Source organism: Mauremys mutica, chromosome 2 (assembly GCF_020497125.1).
Source record: "Mauremys mutica isolate MM-2020 ecotype Southern chromosome 2, ASM2049712v1, whole genome shotgun sequence".
Lineage (NCBI taxonomy): Eukaryota > Metazoa > Chordata > Testudines > Geoemydidae > Mauremys > Mauremys mutica.
The window spans coordinates 144,249,065-144,265,383 of NC_059073.1; the positions used below are offsets into that span (position 1 = coordinate 144,249,065).

At 42.0% G+C, this 16,319-nt stretch overlaps 1 protein-coding gene across 3 annotated transcripts in view; it reads left to right on the forward strand.

Annotated features, from left to right (window-relative positions):
* The window catches only part of LOC123362904 (tetraspanin-15-like), a 321,860-nt gene that overhangs the window by 219,085 nt on the left and 86,456 nt on the right, over positions 1–16,319 (forward strand). For all 3 annotated transcript variants that reach the window (XM_045003460.1, XM_045003459.1, XM_045003458.1), the window contains one exon: positions 6,854–6,967. In XM_045003460.1, the coding sequence (XP_044859395.1) occupies positions 6,854–6,967 (114 nt within the window). The remainder of the gene's footprint in view (positions 1–6,853; positions 6,968–16,319) is intronic.

Here is a 16,319-nt window from a genome sequence, read left to right on the forward strand (position 1 = left end):
CATATTTGAGGTGATAAATGTGGTGTTATCTTTTCTTTGACACTTTGGGAGTCCAGATCTCAACTTTTCTAAAACTTTGGAGAACATTTGGATTCAACTGAGAGGTGTCTGCCATGAAGTTTGGATTATAATCTAAACACTGTTTAGGCAGGAGAGGAAGATATGTTTTTCATGAGGCGGGGTTAATTTGGATCAAACTCTTAAGTAAATTCTGTATTAAAAGAAACAGCACACAAGTTTGAGACATAAACACATACGAGCATCTCTTTCATAACACCACGTGCATTGCTAAGGATAAGCCAGGGAAGAAAGAAAACAGGAATGTGCTGTTGCTTTTTTAAAAAAGGCTATTTTTTCCACTCTCCTGAAAGAGAACCAGAGATGTTTGCAGAAAATACAGTTGATCATTGCCGCTCACCTGTCAGTGAGAAGAAGGTCTGAAGTTTACAGGGTTGAAATTCCTTGGGGAAAACTGTTACTCGCCAAATGTCATCTCTTGTTAAGCATCTTAAGGACATGAGAATATTTCCTTAACGTGTTCTCTGGGGAACTGAACAGGTATCAGCACATTGTCACTCCTCAAAAATGTCAGTCCAACTAATCTGCTTGCGCATCTCGCGTTCTTGCTAAGAAATCTAAAATCCTTGTGTCCCTCTTGATCAGCTGCTTGCTGATAACATCAGGTTTGACCAGAACTAACCTGCTGCTTTGTACCTGAAGCAAGGAGTCATGTTCTAATCAAAACTCTGTAATGTCAATGGGAGTTGGGTACCTAATTTCCTTGGGCACCTGTGAACATCCCAGCCTGAAGCCTCTCAGCACATGGTGCCCATTTCTCTTCAGGATTAGGTAGCCCCAATTTGCACAGCCACTGTCTGGCACAAGGGCTCCCCAGCCAATTTCAGCAGCAGGAGTATGAAATCAGGAGCTGTGTTGTCTAGTGGTCAGAACTGTCAGCTGGGACTTGGGAGTAGAGCTAGGCAAATAATAATCATTTTGGGGGGGGTCTGAACATTTCTTAAAAAAAAAAAAGTCGGATCAAACTGAACATGGAATTTTTCAGAATTTTTGGTGAATTGAAAAAGTCCATTTTCCAGAGTGGTTATTCGAACCTGCCTCTTCCACATCCAGGTAACTTCCCTAATCATTGGGCTAATGGTTACAAAGGTTGGGGGAGGGGAACAGCAGCAGCAGAGTCACTCCCCATCTTCTTCTCCTCTGGCCATTTTGTGAATGGCCAAAATATTTGTGTCAAATTCAGGAATTGTTTTGGTTCGACCAAAACTACATTTTTTCATCAAATACATTATTCATCCATTTCACTCAACTCTACTTGGGAGACGTAGGTGCAGACTCTGAGTTTAGCAAAGAGTCACACTCAGGGACAGTTCACCCCCTTTAACTTTCCTCCCAGGCTCATAGGTACACCACTTCTTTACCACTTCCAGCATGTTTGAAATCTGAGCTTCCCCAAAGTTTAGTTAAGAGGGGTGTTGGCAAAAAAGCTAGCTGCTTTTGGGTTTGGAGGGTGAGAGATCAAATCAGAGTTTCAATCCATGTAACCTCTTCGCTGGGACATGATGATCTCTGCTGCGCCAAGGGGGCCGTGAGGTCTGCATTTTCAGATATCTATTTGGTCATCAGTATGCACACTCATGTCATGCGGTGCTATGGGAGACACATGAATGATAGATCCCTATCCTGTTCTTAAACAACCAGGATTGTACAATTGATTGAACAGCTAGTTCACTGGCGTTACTTTTATTTTGTTTATGGAGGTGGGAAATGCTTACCATAAGAATAACCACAAAGGCGTGTTTCAAATAGCTGAAGTCAAAACAGTGATTCTGGAAATGGATAAGGGAACAAAGTGAGTTGGCTGTATAAGTAGCTATCTCACCAAGTATATTAGTATTACAGAATGTGGATTTAAAAAAAAAAAAAAGTCAGGGGAAGGCCAGAACTTCAAGGTTCAAATCCAGTTCTGAATTTTCCCCAGAGTCTTGATATGTCTGAAAATGAGATATGAGCTGGGCCCCATCTTTAGACTTCTGGATTCCATCACTTGTATAGCGTCCATATTCATTATGCAACTTTAATGAACACTTCTTATGGGTAAAATATTGAATGCAAAGTGGTCCTAATTCTCATCTGACATAACGGTAAACTCTGACATCAATGGAGCTACTCCTGATTTACACTAGGACCAAGTATGTCGCTTATACCACCGTGTGATGTATGTAGTTATAAACTTACGATTTTGTTCTCTGTGTACTGCATGTTTAAACTTCTGGAAGCCTGCTTTCTGCCGGATCCTATTATACAGTAGAGGCTTCCACAGTGCTCCCTCATGGACAGTTTATTCTTCTTCTGTTTTGTCTGCTCTTATTCTACAATACAGCATCACTCACATTGGAAGGACGTGGTTTCCCTTTGTGTTGGACAAATAGCATTTAATTAAAATGACAACCAACCCAACCTGTTCAACGACCTGGTGCAATGAATTTGATGGTCTCGGTCCAATTGCTAGTGGACACACACCAGTTATTAAACTCCTCACCACCGCATGTAATCTGAGCAGAGAGGCTAAGAGCTAAATGGACTATAGAGACTGAACTCCAGTATCTTCTTTAGAGGCCATCTGTCCATAACAGGCTTGAATATATTGGCCAGGCAGTATGAGAAAGACAGAACGCTTGCCCTCATGTTATTTGTACAATGCCTTTGGAGGGGTAATAAGAGGACAGTTATCCAAGACTGTCAATCTGAAACTTTTCCCCACCAGCAACAACTGGACATTTCTTTCAGGATAAAAATTTAAACAAGCAAGCTCGTTTAACAGTCTCCATCCCAATTAAATAAACATGATGTAGTGTGAGCTTTGTTCCATCCTGCAAAGAACAGAACATGACTTTCCTTGAACTCTTTTGTATTTTGTGAATATGAAAAAAGTAAAACCACTTTCTATTTAGCTGTAAATCTGATCTCTAATTTAGTTTGACTTGGGGAGATAAATCCCCATTAGAGAGTGGAGTCTGATTGGCATTTTGTGGAATGGGATCAGCTAGCTAGGGTGTTGGAGACAACTGAGAAATACATTCATTAAAGACAATGAAATGAAAACTCTTGCCTGTGATCATAAGGGAAAGAAATAAAGGATGTATCCTAGTTGCCTCTAATTAAATCAGCCTGAATGAAAGATGAACGAGCCTGATTTTTCCTGGGCTGAAATAGATCTGTTCATACGTGGAAATGAAAAACAAAAAACAACCCAGTCTGCAGCTGCTGTTTGTCATATTCATAGAAAATATGAAAAATCGGTTAGAGTTGGAGAGAGAAAACAAAGATACTAATTAGAGAAGCATAGATTCAATGTAAATGTCTCCAAAGGTGCACAGTTGGCCTACGATTTGGATTATAGACTTGCCTCAAACAAAGTTGGCAGGCTGGAGAACAGTATAGTAATCTCCAGCTGTCTGCTCCACTTCTGAGGGGCCAGGTTAGCCAGAGGCCAATTATCAGGACAAGTAGCACCGTGAATCTCAATTCTGCACTATTTTCAGTCATCATCTTTTGACTTGTTCAACTTCATTTGAGCTTAATTGCCAGTGGGACCTGGGGGGATGGGTGACCACTTCCAAAACCACTTCCAAAACTGGTCCCAATTATTATTGTTTGTCTTTGCAGGTTTTGACTGGGTCATGGAGACCGACCTGTCCTCTTGATCCTAGAGGGTGGTCCCTGTAATTCAGAGGCCAGACATACTGATGGAGGAAAGAGTGATGAAGTCTGGTGTGCTACTCCCTATGCTATATCTATCCTGTGAATACAGACAGGGTTTTAGTCTCTCAGGCTGTTAAATTGGCCCCTTTAACCAGCACTAAATTCACTTACAAGTCTTGTGAAAATAATTTTTTTCTAGACTAAATTAACTAAAAAAGATTAATTTAAGCCCAATAAATCTGACAATCATCATGAGTTACGTTTCACTTAACTAGCCCATGCAATCTCGTTCTCAGGCCCTAGAGTGGGAGGAGAGAGGAGAAAAGTTATTGTAAAACTTACGGTAATTTATTGAAAAACATTTCCCTTCTGCAGCTTTCTTGCATTTTCATCTGCAAGATGAGTGTCAATTATAATTCACTCCAGCACATTCTTTTTCTGTTACAAATCTCTGAAAAGCTGCAATATGAAAATAACACTGTCCTTGGAAGCCAAATAGAATGAAAAGTCAAAAGTCATTGCTTGTGAAAATCAGTGTATTTAGCACTCAGGTGCAGTGTGCAGGAAAACATTTAGTGTTGTTAATGCTGGAGGTTGGGTGGCTGCCAGGGGAGTATATCTTTGGTTTATGGGAAATCATAAACCAACTTTGTGATAAATAAAGTGTGTGGGGGGGGGGGATAACTCTCTTTGATGGACACCCAGCCAGCCAGTTAGCTGTAAAATCCCTCTTGGTAGCTGTTCTTTACTTGCTTTACCTGTAAAGGGTTAAAAAGTCCCCAGATGAAGGCGGGGGGGGGGGGGGAAAGTGGGCACCTGACCAAAAGAGCCAATGGGAAGGCTAGAACTTTTTAAAATGGGGAAAGAAACTTTCCCTTTGTCTGTTGTTCTCTGGGCTAGAGGGACAGAGCAGCCATGCTATAAGCAGCTTTAAGCCAGGTATGATCATAAATTATCAGATCATGCCTAGAACTACTTATCTAAACTCCAAATGTGTAAGTAAATCAAAATGTTTAGCTAGACGTGATCAGGTTTATTTCTGTTTATTTTTTAAGGCTTGTGGATCTCCTCTGTGCTAACCCCAAATGTTTTTGTTTGCTTGTAACCTTTAAGCTGAACCCCCAGAAAGATGTTTTGCGTGCTTAATTTTTGTAATTGTTTCTTTTAAGATCTAGCAAAAAAGCCTGAGTTCCAGATGTATTTTTTTCCCTTTTTGTTTTTAATAAAATTTCTTTTTTTTAAGAACAGGATTGGATTTTTGGTGTCCTAAAAGGTTTGTGCATGTTGTTTGATTAGCTGGTAGCCACAGCTAATTTCCTTTGTTTTCTTTCTCAGCTCTTCCCCAGAAGTGGGGGGGGGAGGTGAAAGAGCTTGAGGGTACCCCACAGGGAGGATTTCCCAAGTGCTCCTTCCTGGGTTCAAAGGGTTGTTTTGGGTTTTTTTGGGTTTTTGTTTTTTTTTTGCATTTGGGCAGTAGCAGCATTTACCAAGCCAAGGTCAGAGAAAAGCTGTAACCTTGAGAGTTTAATGCAAGCCTGGAGTGGCAAGTATTAATTTTTAGAATCCTTGCAGGCCCCCACCTTCTGCACTAGGAGTGACAGAGTGGGGATTCAGCTTTGACAAACTTCAAGCTGGTTGGCATGATAGTAGCCTTCCGTTCAGGCAAAATGAGTGAGCAGCTAAATTCTCCTCTGTTTAGTGATGGCTGAAACAGAAGCCACCACTCAAATCACAGACTAGCCATGGCACAAGATTGGAGTTGGAGCTGAGCCATGTGAACTGAGGGGTTTTCCTTGGAGACTGAATTCAAATATAGGGGCTGGATATTATTTGGTGCAGCTATAATTGTCTGTCAGAAGCAGCCGGACGCAGGAAAATAAATAGAGAGCCAGGAAATAACAAGAGAAACAATGGTTAACATGGCCCTGAAAGAGAGCTTTTCAGGCAGAGTATTGGTTGGAAAGAGGCTTGGAAGTGTGAACAAGGAAACTGACTCCTACTCTGTTCAGAGAAATAGGAATTTGTGTATGTTCTTTGTAAATAAATAGGATTGCAATAAATACCTGACTCTTTCATCAATTTCTTCTCTTAATGGAAACAATCCAAAAGACCCCAAATATTGGCTAATCACCTGGGCTAAAGAGTAACAGTCTAATACACTAAAAAGCCCCATATGATACTGTTATAAAGAAAGGGAGAGCAAAAGTCTTACCTTAGAGTTTAAAAAGACCTATAGAATTAAATCATCTGTCCCTTTTGGTCATTGGCAGGATTGTTCCTGCATGTTCTCCAGTCATTTGTCCTGTTTTAAATGAACAGAGATGTGGTCTTTTAGATCACCAGTGCCTAGTAGTTTTACATAAATGCATACTCTTGTAGCATCCAAATGTCTGTAGGAAAATCCGCAAGTGCATATTACATTGAAGTCTTTGTGCCTTCAAGAACAAGCTGCCAAAAGGACTTTGTGGAATTCTCATTGTTCATAGCAAACTGACTCCTACTTCTGTTGAGTTGTGTTTGTTGCTCTATTGAGCAAGAAATAATTTGAGCTCTTGTAATGTCTGTTCCACAAACTAGCCCTTGAAATCCTAGCCGTGCCCAGAGGAGTGATGGGCTTAGAGGGCACATGTACAGATGGGCTGAAAATATTCAGTATTAAAAAATTACTTGAGCTTTCCTATTATCCTGCTTCAGTGCTTTGGGCATGTCAAGGCTGCCTTGCTAGCTTGAGCCTGTTCCTAACCTGACAGTCATCTGGAAAACTGCTTTAGTTTGGAAAAGTAAATGCTGCACTTGGCCTGAAACTAAGTGAATTTAACAATCTCCTCTGTAATTCTTACTGACCATGCCAAAAATATTCTACCTGGTTCCTGTAGTGGAGGTCCAGAATTACTGAGTTCAAGCCGTAACTTAGGGAAAACTCCTGTATGATGACATTAGATGAGGCTGTGTTAGTCTGAGTGGTACGAGGTCAGAGAGAACCTCCGAGTCGGCCCGTGTCCGGTAGCATGAATAAGGAATCCCCTTCTTGTTAGTTTCAGTTAAATACTGCAAATATTTATCATACTGCAAACATGCTATTATTTATCACTTGGTTATGATGCATTTTTTAATTTCTTTGTTTGCACAGTTCTCTTGTTGTGGAGGTGATGAATATAAAGACTGGAATGTCAATCAGTACCATTCATGCAACAGCAGTGGACCTCTGGCTTGCGGGGTTCCATACACTTGCTGTATCAAGAAGGTAAGGGAGATTGAGCAGTTAAGAGAAGAAATTGAAGAGTGTTAATTAAAACAGGCCTATGACAACTCACTAGGGCTTTCTAGCATATATCTCCTCTGTCACTTCTCACAATGTGGCTCCTGGTATGAGAGCTTTCTTCTCTGCTTATGCCGTCTTCTTAAACGGCCTTCTCATGTGTCTTCTCACATAACAGATCTTTTCTTTTCTCCCCTGCCTACTTGTGTCTATTTTTCTCACTCTCTACCGTTAGCCTTTTTATAGACTGTCTTGCATTTATCACTCGAACAGACCAGAGGACAACAATCCAATTTCACAGCAACTTTTGAGGTTGCAGATTTTTTTCATTCTGCTTTGGAATGAAAACAAAACCTTTCAAAAGAGTTTTGTGAAACGTTTGCATGTGTTAAGTATCAGAGGGGTAGCTGTGTTAGTCTGGATCTGTAAAAAGCGACAGAATCCTGTGGCACCTTATAGACTAACAGACGTATTGGAGCATGAGCTTTCGTGGGTGAATACCTACTTTGTCAGATAAATGTAGTGTTAGTCACCCTCGATAGCCTGGGGGTATAGGGTACTGGCCTTAATTCAGAGTAGTTTTTCATCCCACATCACTCTAAACCAGGCAGAGCAGGGTTTTGAACCTAGATTTCCCACTTGCTGGGCCAGTAGCTATATCACCAGGCTATAGAATCTCTCTTAAAACCAACCCAAACTAAAGTTTCAGCATAACAGCATATTTTGACATTCAGACCAGCTCTATTTGTCACCCCATGTAGACCAGGCTTTGATCAGAATTCTATCTGCTGGGCACCTGCACTCTGCTCCCTCCCCTGCAGTATCACATCTGCATTTCAGAGAGTTGCCCATTTGGAGGACCCTACTTGTCATGACACTGCATCAACTTTTTTCAAAGTGACTGTGACGTTGCACTCCATATGTTTTATGGAAATATGCTTGAGTGTGAATATGATGTAACTGGAATATGCTTTATGCAAAAGGTCTCTTGTAAGGTATCATTACAAAGGTTACAACCTACTGAATACATTCATCCTATTTCTATGAATGTAGTATTCTTGTATCTGAAACTAGGAATATGAAGTATAACTCTGAGGTCCTATTGTAATTATGCAAAGCGTGGGCCCTTAATGGTGGTTTAGAATCTAGATGGCTCCCATTGACTAGGACAATTGGTTGTGAATGGCTTTATTTACCTGCAAGCCTTCCTGTGTATGTGTGGGCCAGCCTGTGGGTAATGAAGAATAAGGTCTCATAGGACATGTGACCATGTCACATGATACTGGAATCCAGCTTAAATCTGGTACTTTTCCATTTAGAAGGAATGGGGGGGACTCAGAGAGGCAAAAGATTCCCGCCTTGTACCAGAGCTATAAAAGGAGGTAGAAGAGAAGAAAGGGAGAAAACCCAGACTAGGAAGGAGTCTAGTCTGTGAAAGAAGCCTATTGAAACATCTCTGAGGGTGAAAGATTACCTGTAATCAGTTTCTTGATGTATTAGGCTTAGACTTGCATGTTTTTGTTTTATTTTGCTTGGTAATTTACTTTGTTCTGTCTGTTATTACTTGAAACCACTTAAATCCTACTTTTTATACTTAATAAAATCACTTGTGTTTTATTAACAAACCCAGAGTAAGTGATTAATACCTGGGGGAGCAAACAGCTGTGCCTATCTCTCGATCAGTGGCATAGAGAGCAGGCAATTTGAGTTTACCCTGTATGAGCTTTATACAGAGTAAAACGAATGTATTTGAGGTTTGGATCCCATTGGGAACTGGGTTTCTGGGTGTTGGAGATAGGTAACCTGCTGAGTGGTTTTCAGTTAAAGCCTGCAGCTTTGGGGGCGTGGTTCAGACCCTGGGTCTGTGTTGCAGCAGGCTATCATGTCTGGCTCAACAAGGCAGGGTTCTGGAAGTCCCAGGCTGGCAGGGAAAACGGGCTCAGAGGTAATTTCAGCACATCAGGTGACAGTCCCAAGGGGGTCTCTGTGACCGCACCTGTCACAGTGACCTCTTGACAGTCAGGGCACTGCACTGTTGCAGGTCGTTATCTTTCACGAGCATCTATTGTCTCCTTGGGGGACTAGTCAGCAGCTTACAAAGTTGGCTTGTAGGATCTGATAAAATCAGGACAATCCCTTGAAAATCCAGGACATGTGGCACCTCAGATGCAGCCCTGCAGGGCTGCTCCATTGAAAATCTGTGTGCTCAAATCTTCAAACTTAACTGAAGAACCAGCAAAAAACAAAGGATCAAGTACCCTGGATACTATAACAACTCAAGGCCATCCTGGCAGGCTCAATGCTTGGGGGAGGACTGAGTTAGCTCCATTGGGCCACTTCTAGACCTCTAAGATAGGTTTCCAACATCCCTGGGGAGTTAGCTGGCTGCTTCCCCTTAATGTTGAGGGGAGGTTTGAGTATATTTTTGATGTTATGCCCCTAGCCCAGGGGTCTGCAACCCGCGGCTCCGGAGCCGCATGCGGCTCTTCAGCCTCCTTGTTGTGGCTCCCTTCGGCCTTGACAAAAGAAAAAAAAAAGAAAAAAAAAGAATAACGGTTATTTATTAATTTAATTTTTATTTATATATTATTTTATTTTTGTTTATTTTGTTGCACAGTTATCTTGGAGTTCGAGGTGATACTTTAACATCGAATTTTTAAAAAGTTTTTATAATTTGTCAATTAAAATATGCGTCACATCCACGTCTATAGCCCTCGCCTTTACCTGCAGGCGGCTTCTTGAATGTGCGACCCCCGCGGTAAGCTAACCATGAATACATCCCAAAAAAGAAAAATCTCAGAAGAAAATAGAGTTTAATTCTGCATGGACAGATTCCTTTGCCTTCACTGCCAACGATGCTGGCTTACCTGTGTGCTTGATATGTGGCGAGAAATTAGCAAACAACAAAAAATGTAACGTTGAAAGACATTTTCAAAACAAGCACTCAGCATTTTCTGAAAAGTACCCAACTGAAGATGGGCGAAAGAGAGCGATTTCGGAACTACTATGGAAAATTGAGCAGAGCAAACATACTTTCAAGAAGTGGATCAATTCTCCAAACTCAACTACAGCTGCTAGTTTTGTGGCAGCTCATGAGATCGTAAGGAGGGGGAAGCCGTTCACAGACGGAGAATACATGAAAGAATCGTTCATAAAAATATCAGAGCATCTATTCTCCAAATTCAAAAACAAACAGGAAATTATTCAGAAAATTAAAGAAATGCCTCTCTCTGCAAAGACCGTCAAGGACAGGACCATTAAAATGGCAACAAACCATCACCAGTAAGCAAACTGATGACATCAATTCAGCTCAAGCATATTCAATTGCCTGTGATGAGTCAAGTGATGTAAACGATATTGAGCAGACAGCACTGTTATGCAGATATGTGAACTCTGATGGGCCGCAGGAAGAACTGATTGAACTCATACCGCTAAAGGGCCAAACGCGGGGACAGGACATTTGTGAGGCTGTTTTGAGTTGTCTAAAAGCCAAAGGAATAAACACCACTCACCTAGTGTCAGTATCTAGTGATGGTGCACCCAGTATGAGAGGAGCACAGAAGGGCTTTGTGAATGTACTTCAAAAGTCGCTGGATCGAGAGCTGATGATGTTTCACTGCATCTTGCACCAAGAAGCACTGTGCGCTCAAACATTCCCCCCTGAATGTGTGGAAGTGATGAACCTCGTTATTAAGATAGTGAACAAAATAATTGCAAACGGGTTAAACCACCTACAGTTTTGTTCATGGTTAGATGAAGTCGAGAGCGCATATTTGGATCTCCTGCTGCACAACAGAGTTCGGTGGCTGTCAAGGGGAGACGTGCTGAAATGCTTCGCTGCTTGTCTGGAACATGTGAAAACCTTCTTGGAAAGCAAAGGCCTCAGCTATCCCGAACTGGGAGACCTCGATTGGCTGGAAAAGTTTTATTTCATGGTGGATATGACTAGTCACTTAAACACGCTGAATAAAAATCTCCAGGGAAAGGGAAGCACGGCCCTGCAGTTGCTGGAGGATGTTCTGGCGTTTGAGCACAAGATGACAGTGTTTGCCAGAGATGTACAGAGAGGTACGCTCTCTCACTTCCCCTCCCTGAGAGAGTTCAAAGAAGAGAACAATCACATAAATTGTGATTATTTACACCATGCAATTATGGCAATGCAAACTGCATTTGGAGAAAGATTCAGCGAGTTCAGAAAGGAAAAAAACACTCTGTCCTGTCACACCGCTGGACATCGACCCATCCCTGCTGAACATATCCGCATTCACAGGGATAAGTCAACCCGATCTTGAAATTGAACTGGCCGACATAGCGGATAAAGACTTATGGGTGTCCAAGTTCAAAAGCCTGACAGCGGATCTCGAAGAAGTCGCCCATCAGAAGGCCACTGTCGCTAAAGAGCACAAATGGAATGATATTGAAAACCTCCCCAAACCCGACAAACTTGTTTTTGAAACATGGAGTGCCATTCCCGACACGTATATGAACATGAAAAAGTATGCATTTGGAGTCCTGTCCATCTTTGGCTCAACATACTTATGCGAGCAAGTTTTCTCGAGCATGAACTTCATAAAGTCCAAATATCGCTCCCGCCTCACAAATGAGAGCCTACAGTCCTGTGTGAAGATCAAAGTCACATCTTACAGCCCCGACATAGGGAAAATCAGCATCGAGCTTCAGAAACAGAAGTCACATTAAACAGGTGAGAACACTAGCATTTAATAGGCTATTATTATTCAGATAAAAACATTTATTTCAGACCCGGAGCTGATATAGTTTTTTATTGTATGTTCAGGTGCTTCGGTTGATTGCTAGCTGAGAAAGAAACCCGAAGAGGATGAGAGCACACTGAAATGGACTTGTCAAAAAACATTCCTAATTTTATGTTTACTTTTTTAAAACTGCTAAGCTGCAACTATATGTTTTTTTATATTAAAGTGGGCTACGTTTTATTTTAATTTTACACAAATACGGGAAGGACTCAAAAAGGCCTGCATAGTTCAGTGTTTAATTTATTTCAAAGTAGGCCTACACATGCACACTGCACTTCTGTTTGTTGTATTCTGTTGTTGTAACAGGTAAAATTAAAAAAAGATTAAAACTTTTAAAAGTTTATAAGCAGTGTTATGTTTTGCGGCTCCAGACTATTTTTCTTTAGTGGAAGAGGGGGCAAAATGGCTCTTTTGATAGTAAAGGTTGCCGACCCCTGCCCTAGCCCTTTAACTTTTCTGATGCACTCTTCACTGTGGTAAGTAGCGTGTGCATGTTTGATCTGTTTGGTATGAGATATAAGAAAGTTCCTTTTGTACTTCTTATGCAGTAAAAGGACAGGATGACAAGTCCAAGCTAGTGAGAAAATCTATAAAGTCCACTGGGGTGATGGCCTTTGCCAGAGACCCTGAGGGGGCACCCACTAAAATCATTAGCCTTACTTAAAAAATCTGTGCAGTTTCTATTGATTAGAGACCAGAATGTACTTAACATAGGAATGATTCTTCTGAACCTATGAAGGCCTTATATTGCAGCCTTACCTTACTTAACTATTAACCACACTTTGATTATACATAAATTAACTGCAAGAATAGATGAATAATACAGTCACATAACTATATAATCAAATCAAATGATTAACTACAAACCCCCATGTAAACGGTAAAAGCAGTTAAGAAGGGAAGGGAATACGTATGTAGTTCTGTTTAAATGCATTGTAATACAATAATTATACCTAAGTCCACTGTAAATTGCTACATTATACATTAAGGAATTGTAAATTGAAAGTATGGCTACCATTAATGAAGCTCCTTTTTCACTGAGAATAAGTTAAGTTCTATGAAGTTGCTTGAGTGTCAATCATATTTAATACAGGGGTCTTTTTGGTGCTTACCATTCTAATATGTGCCTTGTAATAGAGTACCAGGAACTGTGCCAAGATGCAGCTAGAGGTAAAAATATACTATAGCTGGGCCAGTAATGAGGCCAGTAGTTCCCTGCAGGTTAGTTATAACAGGCTCCTCTGATAGGGAACGTGAAGGGAGGAAGGACTAGAGGGACTCATGTGATCCGGATTATTTTCACGTAGGGCTTTGCTTTCCAGTGCTCTGAGCAACTATGATTCCCATTGACTCCTCTGGGAGCTGTAGGCACTCGGCACCTCTGAAAATCAGGCCATTGCTGTATGGTGTTGGGCAGGCTGTGTAGGGTGGGATTTTCAATAGAGTCTAAGGGTACAGCTACACTGCAATCAGAGACCTGACTGCATTTGTGGACATACCTGAGCTAGCTTTGATCTAGCTTGCTTGAATTAGCAGTTTAGGTTATACAAGCCCAACCCAGATCCTAGGTCTGTATTCAAACAGCTAGCCTGTGGACTGGGATAGCAGGAGGTTACATAGGTTGGAACAGAGATGAATTAGTTGACCTAGGGACTTGGGACAATAGCAGGACTGGGATGGTAAAGGAGCGAAGCAGGTCAGGATTGAGGTGTATTGGCAGAGCTGTGGGTGGAGAATGGGACTGCAATAGCAGACGGTGCTGGGGATTAAAATTGTGTTGAATTAGCACCGCTGTGTTTGGAGACCCAGGACTACAATAGCAGCTAATGCTGAAGATAAGAATTGTGGTACATTGGCACAGCTGTGTTCAGGGTGAGTTTAACAGTATCAGTCTCTAGCTCAAACTTGAGTTATTTGTTCTTCTCATGAGCAGTAAACTCTCATTTTTTTGGTTGAAGAATGCTGACTATTTCTGAAAACTACCCCATAACACACTACAGGCATGGCTGAATAGTTGGAAAGGTTTAATGGCTGCTCCTACTGTGCATGTTCCTTTACCCAGGAGACTTTGTATCCTTATTAATTCATAGACGTTGCCTTCACTCTGCTTCTCAGAATCTCCTTCTTCCGCCACCTGCCAGGCACATCATGTAGATGTTCTCTGAAGCTATGGTGGCTCTGAAAAAAAGTTTTTGCCACAGTGCTTATATTAACAGCTCTTTTCCTTGTTTATGGTCTTGTCTAAGACTCCTGCTGCCCTGACTGGGTCAGTGGGTGGAGAAAGGAAATGTTTTCAAAAGCAGCCACTAATTTTAGATCAGGGGTCTCAAACATGCAGCTCGCGGAGTTATTTGCTATGGCCCGCCAAGATCCCCACGCCCTCCCCACCAGAGTTATTTCCTGTGGCCGCCAAGCTCCCCTCACCCATCCCCCCCTGCCTCCAGCGTGCCTCATCCCCACTCCTCTGCCTACCTCTAGGCACTTTCCGCTGCCAAACAGCTGCTTGGCAGCGCTTAGCACTTTCCAGGAGGGAGGGGAGAGGAGCGGGGAGCCGTGCACTATGGGGAGGAGGTGAAGAAGAGGCGGGGCAGGGGTGGGGATTTGGGAAAGGGGTTGGAATGGGGGCAGGGAAGGGGTGGGAAGGGGCAGGGTGGGACCTCATGGTAGGGGTGGAGTGGAAGGGCCTGGGGGGTGGGCTTTTGTACCTATATGAAAAGGTGTCAGTGATGTGGCCCTCGGGCCAATGTACTAGTCCTTGTGTGGCCCTCATGGTGGTTTGAGTTTGAGATCCCTGTTTTAGATGCTCAACGAGACACACTGAGCCTGACCTTTCAGAACACCAGCAGCTCACACAAACTTTATTTTTGGAGTTATGCGTGCTCAGTGCTTCTGAAAATCAGATCAACTACCAAGCTGGGTACCCAGAATCACAAGACAGTCTTAATCATTTTTGTTTAAATATTTACACTATATGGGCTTTCCTAGCTAATAGATTCTTCAGCTTCCATTGATGGGCTAGGCTAGAATGTGTCAAGGTTAAACTGTGTAATACACAAACTACTTTCCCCCTCCTATTGCCAATTCCCTGCAAGCAAAGGGGGTTTGACATTAAGCTGTTAGTGCTCTCAGTAAGCAGAGAGTGAGTGAGGAGTTCTCTCCTCTTAGACTAATCTTACCTAGGTTCAACATACTACATTGTATTTTGGGATTAGACACTCCAGATTAGCCCAGCGTGTAGAACTACAGTTAGTTAGAACTTGCTTTGTCAAATAACTTTGATTTTATGAAAATGGTTTTCATCAAACAAAAATATTGGCAAACAAAAATATTCTGGTTTTGGTTTTGTTTGTGAAACGGAAAAAATGTTCCCCCAAACCCAAGGATTTTTACTGAAAATGGTTTTTGAAAACCAAACATTTTAACAGAAAATCTGGCAAAAACTAATTTTTTTCTGAATTTCCCTGGGGAAAAAAATTAGCATTTTTTCAACCAGCTCTATACAGAACTTTTCATTTCTAGCTTATTGGTCAGAATCCAAGCCAGGCTATGCTTATCTGCTTGGTCTGCAAGAGATGAGCTGTACAGGGAGATCTCAATTCTGATTTTAATAGACAGTTGCCCACGTTATAAAATACACCAGAGTTTGATGAGGATGTCCCCTTGTTGGCATTCTCACGTGACAGGCCAATTATGATGTGAGCAGTGAAGATGGACTTGGAGGAGATTCCTGCAGAGAGCGATTGAGGCACCGTGGTGGGTTAGCATGCATTTCTGCTAAGAGGGCTTCAGCGATTCTAAAGCCGCACGGAGCTCTCCAGTCTCCAGCACCTCTCACGCATGAAATTCACAAAACAGAACGTTAAAAAAAACAGACAAAAAGTCAGCGAGCCAGATAATAAATTTACCCTGGCAGCTTCTCGCACACTTGACACTGGGAATTGGAATTTTCCCATCCTAGTCTGAGCTTAACTGAAATGGAAGCCTTTCACTCACAGCACAGAATCCAATTTGGGTAAATCTCCTTCAAATACAAGACAGTATTTGCTGGTGGCTCTTTTAAGGCTACATCTGCATGGCGAGCTAGGGGTGTGATTCCCCTGCTCATGTACACACACTCCTCTCCTTGAATTAGTGCCAGTATAAATAGCAGCATAGCTGTGTAGCACAGGTAGCAGCAGCAGGGGCATGGCTTAGCCGAGCCAAGCACAAACCCATCTGAAACTGCTGCTATTTATACTTGTGCTAACTCAATAAATCACACCCCTAGCTCATAATGTTGAAGTAGCCAGTGTCAGCAAGCCTGATGCATCGCTACAGAATCTGACTTTTATTGGCGGGTGGGCAGCTTCCACTGCATTTCAGCCAGTGCTGAGAGGACGGGAAGATTAACTTCAGCTGGGAGACCTGCCAAACTTTTCAGAAATAGTTTGAATAATCAGAGCGTTCCTTAGTTCACATCCCCTCCAGATAAGACGGCGTATGGCATCGCTGCTCCTTGCTGTAACTGGGACTCGACAATGAGTGTCTCACCCATCTAAACTATTTAAAAAAGAAAGTGGTAGAAG